This window comes from Salvelinus namaycush, chromosome 37 (assembly GCF_016432855.1).
Source record: "Salvelinus namaycush isolate Seneca chromosome 37, SaNama_1.0, whole genome shotgun sequence".
Taxonomy (NCBI): Eukaryota; Metazoa; Chordata; class Actinopteri; order Salmoniformes; family Salmonidae; genus Salvelinus; species Salvelinus namaycush.
In genome coordinates, this window is record NC_052343.1 from 4,312,394 (window position 1) to 4,332,453 (window position 20,060).

Below are 20,060 nucleotides of genomic sequence, written 5' to 3' on the forward strand. Positions count from 1 at the left end.
ACCTTGTCACAACACAACTGATTGGCTCAAACGCATTAAGAAGGAAAGAAATTCCACAAATTAACTTTTAACAAGGCACACCTGTTAATTAAAATACATTCCAGGTGACTACCTCATGAAGCTGGTTGAGAGAATGCCAAGAGTGTGCAAAGCTGTCATCAAGGCAATGCGTGGTTACTTTGAAGAATCTCAAATGTAAAATATATTTTGATTTGTTTAACACTTTTTTGGTTACTACATGATTCCATATGTGTTATTTCATAGTTTTGATGTCTTCACTATTATTCTACAATGTAGAAAATAGTAAAAATTTAGAAAAACCCTTGAATGAGTCCAAACTTTTGACTGGTACTGTACATTCCAGAAAACATTTCTTTCACATAGGCAATCCTCCCTTCTTGACCATTGAAACTTGAGATTACGGCGAAAAACAACAATTACCACTTTCGTTTTATTATTAACAGAAGAAAAGGCAGCCACCTTGAAGTTGTTGTTTTCTATTTTGCTTACATCATCCTTCCTTATATGAGTGTCCTGGAGCATGGCAATATCTACTCCTTTCCTATTCATAATATCAAAACAAATAGTACGCTTTTTTTTCTCTTCTCATGCCCTATAAATTCCAAGAAAGCACAGTTAGCTTAACCATTAAACATCTGGAAAATACTTTGTTGCAAATGTAATAATGAGTACAATCCCATTTGTAAGTAAATAAAAAGTATAGAATACAGAATAGAATACAGTATGTAAAAATAAAAAATAAACTAAATTTCCCAAGAGTCCTCCCAGATCGCAACTCATATAAACCTCCCCCTTTCCCTCCCCTACCCTCCCACCAAAAAGTGAATACACGTGATTATATTGCATTTGTATTAGACTCGTAATATCTACAGCATTGGTTGATCTAATTACGAGACAATTTACCATATGTACTATTTTGTGTGTGTGTGTGTGTGTAGGGGTGCATGCGTGCGTGTGCATGCATATATATGTGTGTGAACCTGTTGTGTATTCAGTGGAGAACATTGTCCCTTAGAGCTAGTCAGTGGGCGACATCACATACACTCAAAGCATTAAACGAGAGCGACTGGCTATGAAGAGCAGAGGACACTGAGTCGGCACTTTCCGAGATGTCAAAAGATTGCTGACACAGGGGCCGGGGGTGGACTTTCCAATCGCCCAATCCCATGATTAAGGGGAGTACATAAATATGCTTTACTCCCAGACTCAAGGAGGATGGATTGGGTGTAGATTTTTCCTAGTGGGGTTTTGAGTTATGTATTGCCCAGGTCACTCTTGGTTTTCATTTTGATGAGAAACTATAGCCTTAGGTTACCTAGCTGGCACAGTATTGGGCTATCATCCAGGCATGCGGACTCTCTTGGCCTAATTGCTACAGACTGATCACTAATGGTTCTGTACGGAGAAAACGAGGCAAACAAGCCATCTGCCATCAGTGATAATGTAGGCCTGATGCAAATCAGAGGCCTTTGGATTAAATTGATCTGGTGTCTGGGAACCCCTGACAAAGATTCTCTCAGGTACAGTAGGAGTGTATGCTCTTTTAAATGCTTACACATAATCACATACAGGGGCATACATTTGGTATACAAAACATTAAGAACACCTGCTCGTTCCATGACATAGACTGACCAGGTGAATCCAGGTGAAAGCTATATGATCCCTTATTGATGTCACTTGTTTAATCCAGGGAGGAGACCGGTTATAGAATGATTTTGAAGCCTTGCGACAATTGAGACATGGGTCGTGTATGTGTGCCATTGAGAGGATGAATGGGCAAGACAAAAGATTTAAGTGCCTTTGAACAGGGCGCACCAGTGCCAGGCTCACCGGTTTGTGTCAAGAACTGCAACGCTGCTGGATTTTTCACCCTCAACTGTTTCCTGTGTGTATCAAGAATGGTCCACCACCCAAAGGGCATCCAGCCAACTTGACACAACTGTGGGCAGCATTGGAGTCAACATGGGCCAGCATCCCTGTGGAACGCTTTCAACACCTTGTAGAGTTGACGGCATGACAAATTTAAGCTGTTCTGAGGGCAAAAGGTTGGGGGTGCAACAAGGTGTTCCTAATGTTTGGTATACTCAGTGTATATTGGGGATTTCAGACATTTAGTAAAATACAACTCTGAAACTAAGAACTAAATTCAGCACATCAGGTTTCCTGTCATTGTAAGGAAAAACCAGCAAAAAAAATGTTATTCTCCTCACCATCAAACAAAGTGGGGCTTTGATACTAGACACAGCTTCTAAATCAGGGTTAAGGGCTGACAGACAGTGCCACTCCGCCTCCTGTACCTCCTCAAACTGGCCTGGTCCCCAGATACAGGCCTGTGTTAGTGGTAGTGACAACAGGACCTTTGATATTTTTTACATTATGCATTTAGCAGCACTGGAACAGGAATCCATTATTCAGACTGAGGTAGAGGCCATGATGCAATGCTTTAAAAACACAGCCTTCCTTCATTCTTTCCTTCCTTCCTTCCTCATTTGAGGTAATCCCTGATCTAACGAAAATTGCTAGGTGTAAGCAATGGTTCTATCCCATGGCTTCCACCAACTCAACCGTATGAGATCACATTTCTCAAGTGAGGGTGGAAGGATGTAGAGGGATGCAGAGGTAGGAGGCTGGTGGCTCTGTTCTGTTCAATGTCCTGGCTTGGAGTTGACTACTTCTAGTCTAACTGCACAGCAGGCATCAATATTGATCGGTGATGCCTGGCAAGGGGCCTGGATTGTCTGGCTAAAGCAAAACTTGATTTGTTTCAGGTCCACATAATGAAAAAAATGTATTTCACACAAGAAAATAAAGATGGGGAACCATTGTTATTGATTTAGTAATATTATAATATGGGTATAGGTATCACAGGAGGTTGGTGGCACCTTAATTGGGGAGGACAGACTTGTGGTAATGGCTGGAGCAAAAGGAGTAGGCTAGTATCAAATGCATGAAACACATAGTTTGATGCCATTCCATTTGCTCTGTTATGAGCTGTCCTCCCCTTTGTAGCCTCCACGGATAGGTATACCATGGGAACTTCCACAGGAACACACACACACACACACACACACACACACACACACACACACACACACACACACACACACACACACATACACACACAAACACAGGCAGGGAACCAGTACTTGTAAGGTGTGTTTAGAGATGGGAGGGGAGGCCATGCTTACATTCCAGGTGTTTTTTCTTGGGTGCTGTCTGCTCATGAGTGGTGGCTTTGCAGACAGCTCGAGCAACCTCCGATCCCGTCAAGGTGTATTGCGCCGCGGCAATGCGGTCCGTCAGCGTCTGCCCCGACATCTTCTCTCCGTGGCGTCCAACCTCACGAATCAAACGTCAAAAATGGTCCCCCCCAAAGCACAACCAGTCGTCGTATTCCAGGCTGCCCCTAAAAATCCACTGGGGAGGTGGATATCGGAAAAATACTCTCAGCCTAGATATGGGGAAATGCTGTAGGATATTAGGCCCCTATCTGATATCGGAAATTAAACGACAAGTTGAAAATGATGCTTGACATGGATAATGGCAAATACGGTTGCGTCGCGCTTTCCTCTCGAGTCCAATTTACCGATAGCCTATACCTTACTTAGGCCCAGCCCATGCTATATGAACTCGATTTGATAAATAAGATTGGTCTATAGGCTATCAGATGTGTAATTTATCCTGAATATGCAATACAACAAGGCAAAGGGAGAGATGAGGTCGATTTATTTTCTATGATACCTTCTCGTTGTAATTGTCTATAAACGGGTATTTGTTTTTTGCAATGTTTGATTTGTATAATTCTACATTAGTAATAAATGTTTTACAATGAAATATCCGTTCAATTACCTGTAGGCTATTCTATTCTAAAGTCCTTACTGTAACGGTATGGATGGTTGCCTCCTTATACAATGATGGCTCGCTGTGGATGATGCTCAACGGACAAGGCGTCCTTCTCTCTTCCTGCGAAGGACTATAATCCTCGCCAAGGACCCCTGTTTTTCAGCCAACTCTTTTGCCTCTCAATTTATGGGCCATTAAATAACAGTGGCGTTCTTTCCCTCCAGTGATCCCCCCGTTCACCGCCGACGATGCTTGAAACAGAGGTGGATGGTGGCGTTTCGGTGGACTTGCCTTGTTTGTTTCTTTATTTATTATCTCACTCCTCCCCCTCGTCTGATTCAGATGACACGTCATTTAAGAACCCAGTAGGCTAGTAGCAGCATCCCTATAAGCAGCATCCCTATAAGCAGCGGGCAGCATCCCCATGGCGAGTCTAGTTCTTAAAGGGTTATTAAAGGGGACCACAGAAGCCAACGATGCAACTGATCGGCAGATACGCACGAGTAACCAAAAGCTAATCTGGCCAGTACAGGAAAAGGATGTGGAAAGCTCCCTGACTCAACTGTATTATGTTACGCTGCTTATTATGCTTTCATATGTAATCCCCGTTGGAAGTCTGCCTTTTCCTCTGGATTTCCTAACAATAATTGTTTGTTCACAATGATATGTTTGCGCAACTATTGGTGATGATAGAGAAACCTTCAATTATTTATATTAGAACCATTTCAGCACCATTGCGCTATCCACATGTCCTGCCCAGTCTATGGGTCTCGAACCATTTCAGCATCATGGCGCTGTCCTCCATTGGTTTCGACCAAAGATGAAGAGGCGAAGAGAGAGGGTTTACTCCAGTGAAAATCTGTCCACAATAAGCAGACCAACTGCCTTCAGGCCTTTGGGAGGACTACCGTTGTTAGGGTGGAGACAAGACGATCTCGTCATTATATATACAGTTGAAGTCGGAAGTTTACATACACCTTAGCCAAATACATTTAAACTCAGTTTTTCACAATTCCTGACATTTCATCCTGGTAAAAGATCCCTGTCTTAGAATGTGAAATGTCAGAATAATAGTAGAGAGAATGATTTATTTCAGCTTTTATTTCTTTCATCACATTCCCAGTGGGTCAGAAGTTTACATATGTAACAGTATAACTTTAAACCGTCCCCTCGCCCCGACACGGGCGCGAACCAGGGACCCTCTGCACACATCAACAACTGACACCCACGAAGCATCGTTACCCATCGCTCCACAAAAGCCACGGCCCTTGCAGAGCAAGGTGCAACACTACTTCTAGGTTTCAGAGCAAGTGACGTAACTGATTGAAACGCTAGTAGCGCGTACCCGCTAACTAGCTAGCCATTTCACATCCGTTACACTCACCCCCCTTTCAACCTCCTCCTTTTCCGCAGCAACCAGTGATCCGGGTCAACAGCATCAATGTAACAGTATAACTTTAAACCGTCCCCTCGCCCCTACACGGGCGCGAACCAGGGACCTTCTGCACACATCAACAACGGTCGCCCACGAAGCATCGTTACCCATCGCTCCACAAAGGCCACGGCCCTTGCAGAGCAAGGTGCAACACTACTTCTAGGTTTCAGAGCAAGTGACGTAACTGATTGAAACGCTAGTAGCGCGTACCCGCTAACTAGCTAGCCATTTCACATCCGTTACACATACACTCAAGTAGTATTTGGTAGCATTGCCTTTAAATTGTTTAACTTGGCTCAAGCGTTTCGGGTAGCCTTCCACAAGCGGTTGGGTGAAATTTCTCTCCCCCACTCTGCATAAATGGAAGTTAAAAATCCCGTTGTTACAACAGAGAGAGATTTTGTAGTACTGTAACATCAAAAGGTTAAACATTGAAATAATATTTCTAATGTAAATAATGTGGTAAATGGTTCGTGGGGCTCTAAACAATAATCATGTCAAATAAGTTGCTGTTTTGTGATATAATTAAGGACGGTATAACCACATAACGGTAACTCTACAAATGCATACGTCCCAGTTATCAGACTTACATCTAAATGTTGTGGAACTTATATGATTCAATATGAAACTATTTGTGAGAAAATTAAATGTTATTTTTGCCTTCTAAATGAGGTAATACTGTAACATCAAAAGACTTTTGCCAAGTCAGTAACCACGCCCACATGAGCACAGACACCGTGGCAACGGGATGGAACCGCCCTCCAAGGCGAGTGCTTAAAAGGACTCGCTGAAGAATTAACATATTAGACCAGCGTGACCAACAGCGTGAGCTGAAAGTTACAAAATGGTTAGAAACTCTGAAACTTTCAACAGAGAAGAAGAAAATCTCCACCAGACCAGACAGCGTGAAGCGGTGGCTACACGGCTGATAAATGGTTTTAAACTAAAGACCAGCCAAAGTACAGCGCGAGCTGGATATGGCAAAAAGGTTTGAAACTACAATACCAGAAAATGGTAAGACCCTCTGAAACTCTTTCTCTCTCGAAGAAGAAGAAGAAGAAGACTGCACAGGAACATTCAGTCTGCAGCTGTTTATGCACTGTTAGCCTAGGAAACTCGACCGAAGACGAGAGACAAAGAACAATTTCCTCTCACCACTATAGGTATCTCTAGGGTATCTATTCTAAACAAACAGAGTGAAGAATAAAGCCCACTGAACACCGCGTGGTACACCTTTGGAAGATATGTTCTAACAGACACTCCGAGACCAACCTACTACAACTACTAAGGACATGGTGACCTCTGGTGGACAACCAGAGACTTCTGATGAACTACTCTCCATAGATGGACAGGTTGATTTCACCAGAAAGAGACGACAAAGACATACAAGCGTAAATATGTACTTTGCATTTCGAAATCAGAACGAGCGGTTGTTAGGGTGCTAAATATCCACATTTACAATGAGAGTATTATTCAACTTCATGTTCGATAGTTGAATTCCTTTGTCTCCCCTCCTCCCGCTCTTTCTTCCCGCCCCCTTTCATTGTGTAACAAGCCGTCATATCGGGCTAGTCCACTAGGGAATTTTCATTGCATCATGTTAGTAACCAATATATAATCTATCCTGTGTGTGTGTTTATGTAATTCTGTGTGATTATTTAGTTAGTTAGTAAATAAATAATTAAGCCAATTTGTGTATCGCTGATTCATCATGGTTCGAGCAGATTTGAAGTCAACAACATTCAGAATGAGACTGATGAGGTAATAATGATAATTCATGGATGATTGGTATAACGATATACACTGTCGTTCAAAGGTTTGGGTTCACAGACACCTCACAAGCCCTCAACTTCATTGAATAGTACCCGCAAAACACCAGCCTCAACGTCAACAGTGAAGAGGCGACTCCGGGCCTCTGTCCACTGTCTGTGCTATTTTGCCCATCTTAATCTTTTTTGTTATTGGTCAGTCTGAGATATGGCTTTTTCTTAGCAACTCTTCCTAGAAGGCCAGCATCCCGGAGTCAACTCTTCACTGTTGACGTAGAGACTGGTGTTTTGCTGGTACTATTTAATGAAGCTGCCAGTTGAGGACTTGTGAGGCGTCTGTTTCTCAAACTAGACACTCTAATGTACTTTTCCTCTTGCTCAGTTGTGCACCGGGGCCTCCCAATCCTCTTTCTATTCTGGTTAGAGCCAGTTTGCGCTGTTCTGTGAAGGGAGTTGTACACAGCGTTATACGAGATCTTCAGTTCTTTGGCAATTCATTTCTCAGAACAAGAATTGACTGTCGAGTTTCAGAAGAAAGTCCTTTGTTTCTGGCCATTTTGAGCCTGTAATCGAACCCACAAATGCTGATGCTCCAGATACTTAACTCGTCTAAACAAGGCCAGTTTTATTGCTTCTTTAATCAGAACAACAGTTTCAGCTGTGGTAACATAATTGCAAAAGGGTTTTCTAATGATCAATTAGCCTTTTAAAATTATAAACTTGGATTAACTAACACAATGTGCCATTGGAACACAGGAGTGATGGTTGCTGATAATGGGCCTCTGTACGCCAATGTAGATATTCCATAAGAAATTAGCCGTTTCCAGCTACAATAGTCATTTACAACATTAACAATGTTGACACTGTATTTCTGATCAATTTGATGTTATTTTAATGGACAACAATTGAGCTTTTCTTTCAAAAACAAGGACATTTCTAAGTGACCGCAAACCTTTGAACGGTAGTGTATTTATATCTTTAGAGTTCATTCGGGAAATGGTAACTCATTAAACAAACTTTTTCCATGGTGCCCCAAGATTGCTAATGAGTTCATTGTTACATGATTAATTTAATCATCGTAATAAGTAAATATAGTTAATTGATTTGATTAAAAAATCATCATCTCATTAATGGTACCAACAGCCTTTCTAGGGAGTTTTTCCTAGCCACCGTGCTTCTACATCTGCATTGCTTGCTGTTTGGGGTTTTAGGCTAGGTTTCTGTATAGCACTTTGTGACATCGGCTGATGTAAAAAGGGCTTTATAAATAAATTTGATCGATTGATTGAAGCAGCATCATCATGCTATGGGGATGTTTTTCAGCGGCAGGGACTGGGAGACTAGTCAGGATCGAAGCAAAGATGAATGGAGCAAAGTACAGAGATATCCTTGATGAAAACCTGCTCCAGAGTACTCAGGACCTCAGACTGGGGCGAAGGTTTAGCTTGCAACAGGACAATGACCCTAAGCACACAGTCAAGACAACGCAGGAGTGGCTTCAGGACAAGTCTCTGAATGTCCTTGAGTGGCCCAGCCAGAGCCCGGACTTGAAGGAAGAATGGGAGAAACTCCCCGAATACAGGTGTGCCAAACTTTTAGCGTCACACCCAAGAAGACTCGAATCTGTAATCGCTGCCGAAGGTGCTTTAACAAAGTACTGAGTAAAGGGTCTGAATAGTTATGTAAATGTGACATCAGTTTTATTAAAGATAATTAGCAGAAAAAAAAAAAATGTTTTGCTTTGTCATTATGGAGTATTGATTAGGGGAAAATACTATTTAGGCTGTAACCTAAAAACATGTGAAAAAAGTGAAGGGATCTGAATAGTTTCCAAAGGCACTGTATATATATAAAGAACAGCCAGGCCTCAGAGGCAGCACGGGACCAGGCTAAGATTGTCCACGAGGATGACTACTGCATTTCCATACATTAAGGCCCCTTTAGTATATGGTTATGTTCAACTGTGTACATAAAATGAAACAATCTTTACATTTTAATCTGCCAATCAAGAATGTTTCGGGCCTTCAATGTACAGTCGTGGCCAAAAGTTTTGAGAATGACACAAATACTAATTTTCACAAAGTTTGCTGCTTCAGTGTCTTTAGATATTTTTGTCAGATGTTACTATGGAATACTCAAGTATAATTACAAGCATTTCATAAGTGTCAAAGGCTTTTATTGACAATTACAAGAAGTTGATGCAGAGTCAATATTTGACCCTTCTTTTTCAAGACCTCTGCAATCCGCCCTGGCATGCTGTCAATTAACTTCTGGGCCACATCCTGACTGATGGCAGCCCATTCTTGCATAATCAATGCTTGGAGTTTGTCAGAATTTGTGGGTTTTTGTTTGTCCACCCGCCTCTTGAGGCTTGACCACAAGTTCTCAATGGGATTAAGGTCTGGGGAGTTTCCTGGCCATGGAACCAAAATATCGATGTTTTGTTCCCCGAGCCACTTAGTTATCACTTTTGCCTTATGGCAAGATGCTCCATCATGCTGGAAAAGGCATTATTCGTCAACAAACTGTTCCTGGATGGTTGGGAGAAGTTGCTCTCGGAGGATGTGTTGGTACCATTCTTTATTCATGCCTGTGTTCTTAGGAAAAAACTGTGAGTGAGCCCACTCCCTTGGCTGAGAAGCAACCCCACACATGAATGATCTCAGGATGCTTTACTGTTGGCATGACACAGGACTGATGGTAGCGCTCACCTTGTCTTCTCCGGACAAGCTTTTTTCCGGATGCCCCAAACAATCGGAAAGGCGATTCATCAGAGAAAATGACTTTACCCCAGCCCTCAGCAATCCAATCCCTGTACCTTTTGCAGAATATCAGTCTGTCCCTGATGTTTTTCCTGGCGAGAAGTGGCTTCTTTGCTGCACTTCTTGACACCAGGCCATCCTCTAAAAGTCTTCACTTCACGCACACCGGCCTGCTGCCATTCCTGAGCAAGCTCTGTACTGGTGGTGCCCCGATCCCGCAGCTGAATCAACTTTAGGAGACTGTCCTGGCGCTTGCTGGACTTTCTTTGGCGCCCTGAAGCCTTCTTCACAACAATTGAACCGCTCTCCTTGAAGTTCTTGATGATCCGACAAATGGTTGATTTAGGTGCAATCTTCCTGGCAGCAATATCCTTGCCTGTGAAGCCCTTTTTGTGCAAAGCAATGATGACGGCACGTGTTTCCTTGCAGGTAACCATGATTGACAGAGGAAGAACAATGATTCCAAGCACCATCCTCATTTTTGAAGCTTCCAGTCTGTTATTCGAACTCAATCAGCATGACAGCGTGATCTCCAGCCTTGTCCTCGTCAACACTCACACCTGTGTTAACGAGAGAATCACTGACATGATGTCAGCTGGTCCTTTGTGGCAGGGCTGAAATGCAGTGGAAATTTTGGGGGGGGATTCAGTTCATTTGCATGGCAAAGAGGGACTTTGCAATTCATCTGATCACTCCTCATAACATTCTGGAGTATATGCAAATTGCCATCATACAAACTGAGGCAGCAGACTTTGTGAAAATTAATATTTGTGTCATTCTCAAAACTTTTGGCCACGGCGGTACTTCCAATGCCTCAACATGGACAGTCATTACAGTAAACAGAAAAGTTGGGAGGGAAATGTTTGATAGACACAAATTCATGTTCAAGTCAGCCCTCTCTCTTGCCTAGCACCGTATATATTGCCAGAAACTCTACCTCTCAACCACAGGAGAAACCACGAAAGCGCTAACTCTTTGTGAGGATGTTTTCATGCCTGAGGAAGACTTCCAAAAAGTCCTCCTGCTGCAAAACCTTGTAGAGGAATGTATTAGTCTTAATATACTAATTTCATTGTAATTTTGGTCTTTTTCAAATCTATCGAATATCATATTTCACAAAGTGGTGGATGTAACTAGCCAAAATGTGTGTCAACATTCTGGTTATTCATTCTATTAGTCATCCCCAACCCTATACATGAAATGATGCATACAAATGGCACACATCAGACTATTTATGTACAATATGAGAGAGAACATGTTAAAGGCCCAGTTTTATATTGCCACACACTTTTGGTGTGAGAGCAGTTTGAAAAGACAGTGTGAAATATCAGCCTGTTTTGGTGGGATGGAGTTTTGGCCTGACTGGTGAATAGACCAATAAGAGAGTTCCAAACCTCTCCGCAAATAACAGCTAGCTTTCAGTTTTCCCCTCTCCACTTCCAGACAGTCCTAGCGAAATTCTTGCTTGAGAAATTGCTCTTTGCCAAGAAGCTATTACTATTTTTTAGACAATTTTAATTGAAAACAATCACAGTAAGGTACTTAATTGCTAAACAAAAATGTGATAGAGATAAAAACGACTGCACTGGACCTTTAAGTGCATTCCACTCTCTATGATGCTCAAACCATTTCAAATAACTTGTCTGTCCATGGTGAGGGTGAGACCGAGACACACAGGGCATGTAGATCTCATGATAAGTCTTTAATTCAGTAAGTCACAACAATATAGAATTGCACAGCATATTCACATTGTCCCAGAGAGGTCTTGCACAAACTGTCAGTCAGTCTTCACAGCTGCCCTGTATATACAAATAATTAAAAGCCTTTGAAAAGTAAAATACAGTCATTATAAATAGAAGAAAAAAAATGTACAAACTTGATACATTTTTAGTTCCCATGGTTTATGTCCCTAATATGTTCCCTTATATACAAGATGAGTTTAATTCACTAGTGTTTTTAATTTATTTATTTCCCTTCGGAAAATACCCTCTGTCCCTCGTGTTCACGTCTTGATAAGGCCCTCTAGAAAGTCTTTCTCCACCATCTCCTCAATATTCTGCCGTGCCCGGCTCCAGAACACTTTTTGGCTCTCCAGCTTGCCCTCCTTGTTGGGGAAAGAGGGCCCAGAGTGGCTGGAGGCGGCATTGCGGCTGCTGGCCTTACTGTTGAACACCTGGCTGAGCAGGTTGAAGAAAGGGAGGAGCTGCTCCATACTGCGGATCATGTAGAGCGTCAGGGTGAGGTGGCCCGGTTCCCAGGACAGAGTACGCAGGGAACAGTCCTCCTCTGGGTTCTTCTATGGGATGGAAACAGATGACAGCAGAATGAGCAAAGAGCTGTGACTTTATATAGCTATGACTACACATATTAAACTCAGCAAAAAAAGAAACGTCCCTTTTTCAGGACCCTGTCTTTCAAAGATAATTCGTAAAAATCCAGATAACTTCACAGATCTTCATTGTAAAAGGTTTAAACACTGTTTCCCATGCTTGTTCAATGAACAATAAACAATGAACATGCACCTGTGGAACGGTCGGTAAGACACTAACAGCTTACAGACGGTAGGCAATTAAGGTCACAGTTATGAAAATTGTGGACACTAAAAAGAGGTCTTTCTACTGACTCTAAAAAACACCAAAAGATATGTGTGAACATGCCTTATGCATGCTGCAAGGAGGCATGAGGACTGCAGATGTGGCCAGGGCAATAAATTGCAATGTCCGTACTGTGATACCTCTAAGACAGCGCTACAGGGAGACAGGACGGACAGCTGATCGTCCTCGCAGTGGCAAACCACGTGTAACAACACCTGCGCAGGTTCGGTACATCCAAACATCACACCTGCAGGACAGGTACAGGATGGCAACAACAACTGCCCAAGTTACACCAGGAACGCATAATCCCTCCATCAGTGCTCAGACTGTCCGCAATAGGCTGAGAGAGGCTGGACTGAGGGCTTGTAGGCCTGTTGTAAGGCAGGTCCTCACCAGACATCACTGGCAACAACGTCGCCTATGGGCACAAACCCACCGTCGCTGGACCAGACAGGACTGGCAAAAAGTGCTCTTCACTGACGAGTCGCGGTTTTGTCTCACCAGGGGTGATGGTCGGATTTGCGTTTATTGTCAAAGAAATGAGCGCTACACCGAGGCCTGTACTCTGGAGCGGGATCAATTTGGAGGTGGGGGGGTCCATCATGGTCTGGGGCGGTGTGTCACAACATCATTGGACTGAGCTTGTTGTCATTGCAGGCAATCTCAACGCTGTGTGTTACAGGGAAGACATCCTCCTCATGTGTTACCCTTCCTGCAGGCTCATCCTGACATGACCCTCCAGCATGACAAAGCTACCAGCCATACTGCTCATTCTGTGCATGATTTCCTGCAAGACAGGAATGTCAGTGTTCTGCCATGGCCAGCGAAGAGCCTGGATCTCAATCCCATTGAGCACGTCTGGGACCTGTTGGATCGGAGGGTGAGGGCTAGGGCCATTCCCCCCAGAAATGTCAGTTAACTTGCAGGTGCCTTAGTGGAAGAGTGGGGTAACATCTCACAGCAATAACTGGCCAATCTGGTGCAGTCCATGAGGAGGAGATGCACTGCAGTACTTAATGCAGCTGGTGGCCACACCAGATACTGACTGTTACTTTTGATTTTGACCCCCCCCCCCCTTTGTTCAGGGACACATAATTCAATTTCTGTTAGTCACATGTCTGTGGAACTTGTTATGTCTCAGTTGTTAAATCTTATGTTCATACAAATATTTACACATGTTAAGTTTGCTGAAAATAAACCCAGTAGACAGAGAGGACGTTTCTTTAAAAAAAAATATATATGTACAGTTGAAGTCAGAAGTTTACATACACCTTAGCCAAATACATTTAAACTCAGTTTTTCACAATTCCTGACATTTAATCCTAGTAAAAAATCCCCGTCTTAGGTCAGTTAGGATCACCACTTTATTTTAAGAATGTGAAATGTCAGAATAACAGTAGAGAGAGTGATGTATTTCAGCTTTTATTTCTTCCATCACATTCCCAGTGGGTCAGAAGTTTACATACACTCAATTAGTATTTGATAGCATTGCCTTTAAATTGTTTAACTTGGGACAAACGTTTCGAGTAGCCTTCCACAAGCTTCCCACAATAAGTTGGGTGAATTTTGGCCCATTCCTCCTGACAAAGCTGGTGTAACTGAGTCAGGTTTGTAGGCCTCCTTGCCCGCGCATGCATTTTCAGTTCTGCCCACAAATTTTCTATAAGATTGAGGTCAGGGCTTTGTGATGGCCACTCCAATACCTTGCCTTTGTTGTCCTTAAGCCATTTTGCCACAACTTTGTAAGTATGCTTGTGGTCATTGTTCATTTGGAAGACCCTTTTGCGACCAAGCTTTAACTTCCTGACTGATGTCTTGAGATGTTGCTTCAGTATATCCACAATTTTCCATCCTCATGATGCCATCTATTTTGTGAAGTGCACCAGTCCCTCCTGCAGCAAAGCACCCCCACAACATGATGCTGCCACCCCTGTGCTTCACGGTTGGGATGGTGTTCTTCGGCCTGCAATCTTCCCCATTCTTCCTCCAAACATAACGATGGTCATTGTGGCCAAACAGTTCTATTTTTGTTTCATCAGACCAGAGGACATTTCTCCAAAAAGTACGATCTTTCTCCCCCTGTGCAGTTGAAAACCGTAGTCTGGCTTTTTTATGGCGGTTTTGGAGCAGTGGCTTCTTCCTTGCTGAGCGGCCTTTCAGGTTATGTCGATATAGGACTTGTTTTACTGTATATGTATATACTTTTGTTTCTGTTTCCTCCAGCATCTTCACAAGGTCCTTAGCTGTTGTTCTGGGATTGATTTGCACTTTTCGCACCAAAGTACGCTCATCTCTAGGAGACAGAACACATCTCCTTCCGGAGCGGTACGACGGCTGCGTGGTCCCATGGTGTTTATACTTGCGTACTATTGGTTGTACAGATGAACGTGGTACCTTCAGGTGTTTGGAAATTGCTCCCAAGGATGAACCAGACTTGTGGAGGTCTACATTTTTTCCCCCATGAGGTCTAGGCTGATTTCTTTTGATTTTCCTATGATGTCAAGCAAAGAGGCACTGAGTTTGAAGGTAGGCCTTGAAATACATCCACAGGTACACCTCCAATTGACTCAGATGATGTCAATTAGACTATCACAAGCTTCTGAAGCCATGACATCTTTTTCTGGAATTTTCCAAGCTGTTTAAAGGCCCAGTCAACTTAGTGTATGTAAACTTCTGCCCCACTGGAATTGTGTTACAGTGAATTATAAATTAAATAATCTGTCTGTAAACAATTGTTGGACAAATTACTTGTGTCATGCACAAAGTAGATGTCCTAACCGACTTGCCAAAACTATAGTTGGTTAACAAGAAATTTGTGGAGTGGTTGAAAAACGAGTTTTAATGACTCCAACCTAAGTGTATGTAAACTTCTGACTTCAACTGTATGTGCTTTGTTGGTGTGCCATTATCTGACTGGATTGTCTGCCAGAATTTTAATTTTTTCCCAAATTAGGTACAAAACTGGAACACAGCTGACATTTACATTTCACAAGTTTCATTTTTGTTGTCACGTGGGGAAAGCGCCCTAGCGCTCTGATTGGCTCAAGGGTTTAAAGCTAGCCCTGAAGCTCATCCAAAATTCTACATGTTGAATCGTGAAAGACTGCCATCACTTTTGACCACCCGGCAGGTGGCCCATGGAACACACCGCGGGGACTGCAGCTGATGTTCGCCCACTGACGGCCTCCGGAAAAGATTTTCAGCCTGCTGTGTCCAGGCTGCTACACTACTGGTCTTAGGGGTACACTAAGTTGTCCCAAATGTCGGTAATAGCTAAAGTTACCATGGTCATTGCGAATGGTCACTTTTACTAATGTGTGTATGTCCAGCCTTGCATTATGTTGCTCTGAAGGTAGACCAGAGCAGTTACCTTGGCTCGTTTCCTCAGCAGCTTGGCTAGTCGGACAACGTAAGGCTTGAACTCTCTCTGGTGGGTCCCCTGTCGTCTCACCTCCAGGCCCGAGTCATCAGATGCCTCGGGGATAAAGGCCCAGCGGTACCTGGGAAAGAACGCAACCAATGCCCAAATATTACACACACATAAACCTTTTCACACCTCTGAGCAAAACACACACAATTTATGACGGAAAGGACAAAGTGACAGGAAAATATATGAGCCATCACTGAATGATTTCGTTCGGTACGATAGTGTGAAAAGGCTTGAGGACCTCTTTGGGTAAAAGTGACGCAACATACTTTCATGTGTTATGAAACACAATCTGTGCTTAAACCTTTTATACCTTCCAAAACATCTAAAGGAAAGAGTGCAGTGTGCACTACAGTCTTCAGATAAATGTACTGTATGTGAGTGTATGAATCCAGGCAGGAGTAGTGGGTTAGTACACACATCTGGAACTGGGGCAGGCTCTCTGATGGCAGGGCCAGGGCCAGGTCCAGCAGTTTGCAGGCAGACAGGTAGAGGTTGAGCCAGCGCTGGCTGTTATAGGAGGTGGAGAAACCGTTCCCTCCAGAGTAGGTGGTCTCCAGGCCAGCCACCGATGGACCCGACGTCCTACAGGTCAAACCCAGATGGAAACATGACCCAACGCATACACACAGCATAGACTCAGATGGAACGGACCAGTTTCCCAGACAGATTAAACCTAGCCCTGGACTCAAATGCACTTTCAATGGAGAATCTCCATTGAACATGATTTTAAATTCAGGTCTACTCTTAATCTGTGTCCAGGAAACCAGCCCTACAAAGTCACCCAGGTTGAAGATACACATTGGCGGCGGAAGTTTCCCCACCGTACAATCTAAAGTGTGTTGAGCACCTGAAACTCAATCAATCCAATCCATCATTATCAGGTCACATCATATCTACGGCAGGAAAAACACACATTCTCTCATTGTCATGTATTAATCCATGTCCACTCCCATTTGGTGGATTGACAGTTACCTTGACATGTCCTCGTCTGCAGTAAGCTCCTGCTCCATGAGTAAAAAGACCTGAACCTGAGAGGGAGGAAATACATAGGTAAGTAAATAGGAGAAGAGCCACACACTGTTAGGGTTATATATATAACAATCTATTATCTTGGCCGACGATCTATAGTACAGTAGTTTGAGACAAAGGGGATGACAGCCACAACTCAGTAATCGAAAAAGTATTGTAAGAACAAGTGGGGCTTACTTATCCAATCAAGACACCCATTACTTTACTTAAAAAGCCGACGTTGATTCTAGAAAATTCTATCGAGATATTTATAAACAGCAGGACAAACAAACGCAGGTGTTTGGGGCTTGGCGTAGGCCTTCATCAGGCTGTTCATCGGCAGTTGTCGCTTGTGTCTGACTAAGTGCGTCCGTTTTTTTTTTTGCGGCGTGTGTTTGTAGCGTGCTCTAGCGTCTCTCACCAGTTCGGTGATCATGGTGGGCCACAGTGAGGTGAGGTGTTGAGGAGACATGCGCAGCAGTAGAACTCGGAAGAACAAGAACACCTGGGCATGGAGGATGGGCACCTGGGGCAGACGCAGACTCTCCACCAGCCGCTCTGACGGGGGAAACACACACACTCGTATAAGTCAATACGCCATCCGCTGTGTGTGTGTAAATATTTGAAAACAGAAGGATGTGTACGTTTGTGTCTTAGTAGTGTGTGTGTGTTTGTAAGCGGGGGGGGGTGTGTGTTTGTGTGCGTGCCTGTCTGCATGTGCGTGTGTGTGTTTACCCTGTATGTCAGGCAGGTATTTCTGGTACTGGTCCACCTCGCTGCTGTAGATGGTGAAGGCCAGGCGTTTGAGCAGCATGGCTCTCTGCTCCAGCTCTGCGTCTCGGTTAGAGAACAGATTCAGAGAGCTGCTCTGAGCCACCGCCACACGAGCTGCAGACACACACACGCCTTGACTACTATACTATAACAGTTATATAAAATCCACCCATATATTTACCTGGAAAACCTCACATACAACTCTACACAGAAATGATATGCACACAGAAATTCTCAATTAGAAGAATCAGGCTACTAATTAAACGTACTCATAAGATCTCTAAACGTGGTCTTGTCGTGAGTCATAAGATGATCAACGATGGCTCTCCAACTGGAAAATGCAGGAGAGGATGTCAGGTAGAATCCTATCATATGAAGCACATATAACAAGAATACACAACCCCCGTCCCCTCCCCCACGCACTCGACAATTCTCAACTCACTGGCTGACACAGGAGGAATCCATCTGGAAAAAGGTGTGGTCCATGAAGAGGTCGAAGGCTTCTTTCTTCCAGGCCCGCCGGGTGTACTGGTACCCACTCAGACTGCTCAGCAGCTGGATACACGCCCGGTAGCTGGGGGCGTTGTGGGCACTGCCAAGGAAGAGGGCACAGAGACACAGTGCACATTACAGATAGGACCCAGACATGACTAGACCAGGAAATACTGGGCCCTAGTTATACTGCTTGGGAGTGTTTCCTAGGCAGATCCCATGGGCATGTGGAGTGGAGTGTATTGGCTGGTCCATCCCTACCTGTGGTTGCGGAGGTAGGGCACGACATAGTGCATAATGTTCACCAGTAGGGGGATCACCCTCTCCTTCTCATCACTGTAGAACACCATGTCTAGGAGATGGGCCAGCACCTGACAACACACAATCACTACTCTCAATACTCGGCACTATTCAGATAGGATACATGGCAACAGCGTACTACACTAAAAAGTACTATAAAACCTTGCATGTTGCGATATTGCTTTAAAAGATACATCCTTGCACTACAGCAGACATAAACCAACCAATAAACACTCACGCACTGCAATGAGTAAACAGGTCACATGAGAGTGACATAAGCCTAAACAACGGGAAGAGCGGGAGGTCTGGTTATAACACTAAAGCAAGAGAGGCACAGTTAGTGCCTCCGGTTTATATTTGGCTTCACCAGCGACAGTGTCCAAGGAAGGATTTATTGCTTTGCTAATAGTGATTGAGGTTGGGCCTGGGGGAGGGAGAGCTGATCGTAAATCAGCTGAGTGTGTGGGTCCTAATAGCAGAAGCAAGGCTGTTGGCAGCCGTGAGTGGAGAGGACGCACGGATGGACGGACACACCCCGACAGACAAGACGGCCAGACAGAGTGCTTGGTGTTTTACCTCCGCTAGCAGTGTGAGGGCGTGAACGCTGTACACAGATGGAGTGAAGCTGGATGCCTCCATCACTGTGAGCATTAAATCTGAAACACACACACACACCGTTAGTGACACATCATACGCAGCACAGACACACATGCAGACGCACGCTGTACGTGAGCATAATCAAATATCCACACTAACATAACCTTCCATTTCCAATGCATTCCCAAAACATTGGGTCATTCTAAGTGGTATGACAGTGTGGATATTGAAACACAGCCATACATTGTCACACAAGAAACACATCTAAAATCGGCACATTCCCAATTAAGGTTGTGTTCATTAGGGACCAAAAGGACTGAAACAACAGGGAGAGACTACCCTGGACTTGTCCAATAAGAATTTGGTGCCCCAATGAACACGAAGCTGACATATTGTACACAACTAGCACAGACCGCCAGGGTCCTCTCATCGCTCCTACCCTCTACGTCTTGCTCCAGGCTGGTCCCGTCCACCATGATCTGTGGCGACGCCTTGACCTCCAGGTTCCTCCTCAGCCAGGTGGTCTGTTCCAGAGAGGAGCCTGCGATGGTTCCGATGGCCTCCACCACCTTGTGGGTCACATCCTGCACACACACACGGACAGACAGTGAATAATCATACTGGCTTCATTACAATACCCATACTGCCATACCACCTAAATGAAACGCATGCCCAATACATTGCTTCAATCTAATTGGTATGCTGGGGTATAAATAATGGAACGGAACTCTTGAATTGAATTTATTTGGGTAAAAACATGTTCAGCAATATGTACATTGTATTCCCGGAAGATAGCACTTAAAAGTATTATTCAAAACACTTGATTACAAAGTGGTCCTCGATGGGGCTTACCTCGATGAATATTATCTTATATTTTCTAGGTGATAAGAATTGTGAATTATGTCATCTTTAAGATAAAATAATAGTGAATCCTTTTGCATGGGACTGAGGCTTACCTGCAGCTCCCGCTGGTCCTTCTTGCTCTCCAGGTTCGGGTTCTTGAGGATGAACTCATTCAGAACTCTGGGGAAGAGA

At 43.8% G+C, this 20,060-nt stretch overlaps 2 protein-coding genes across 2 annotated transcripts in view; both read right to left on the reverse strand.

Annotated features, from left to right (window-relative positions):
* The window catches only part of snap91a (synaptosome associated protein 91a), a 54,402-nt gene extending 51,063 nt beyond the window's left edge, over window positions 1-3,339 (reverse strand). Inside the window, exon 1 of the mRNA XM_038977385.1 lies at window positions 3,210-3,339. Coding sequence (XP_038833313.1) covers window positions 3,210-3,339 — 130 coding nt within the window. The remainder of the gene's footprint in view (window positions 1-3,209) is intronic.
* An 8,178-nt stretch (window positions 3,340-11,517) lies between these two features.
* The window catches only part of LOC120031063 (protein dopey-1-like), a 38,655-nt gene continuing 30,112 nt past the window's right edge, over window positions 11,518-20,060 (reverse strand). Inside the window, exons 27-38 of the mRNA XM_038976613.1 lie at window positions 19,982-20,048; window positions 19,465-19,609; window positions 19,005-19,084; window positions 18,390-18,499; window positions 18,079-18,228; window positions 17,906-17,967; window positions 17,598-17,750; window positions 17,284-17,420; window positions 16,827-16,882; window positions 16,272-16,436; window positions 15,795-15,924; window positions 11,518-12,126 (exon numbers count right to left, since the gene is read on the reverse strand). Coding sequence (XP_038832541.1) covers window positions 11,833-12,126; window positions 15,795-15,924; window positions 16,272-16,436; window positions 16,827-16,882; window positions 17,284-17,420; window positions 17,598-17,750; window positions 17,906-17,967; window positions 18,079-18,228; window positions 18,390-18,499; window positions 19,005-19,084; window positions 19,465-19,609; window positions 19,982-20,048 — 1,549 coding nt within the window. The 3' untranslated portion in view covers window positions 11,518-11,832. The remainder of the gene's footprint in view (window positions 12,127-15,794; window positions 15,925-16,271; window positions 16,437-16,826; window positions 16,883-17,283; window positions 17,421-17,597; window positions 17,751-17,905; window positions 17,968-18,078; window positions 18,229-18,389; window positions 18,500-19,004; window positions 19,085-19,464; window positions 19,610-19,981; window positions 20,049-20,060) is intronic.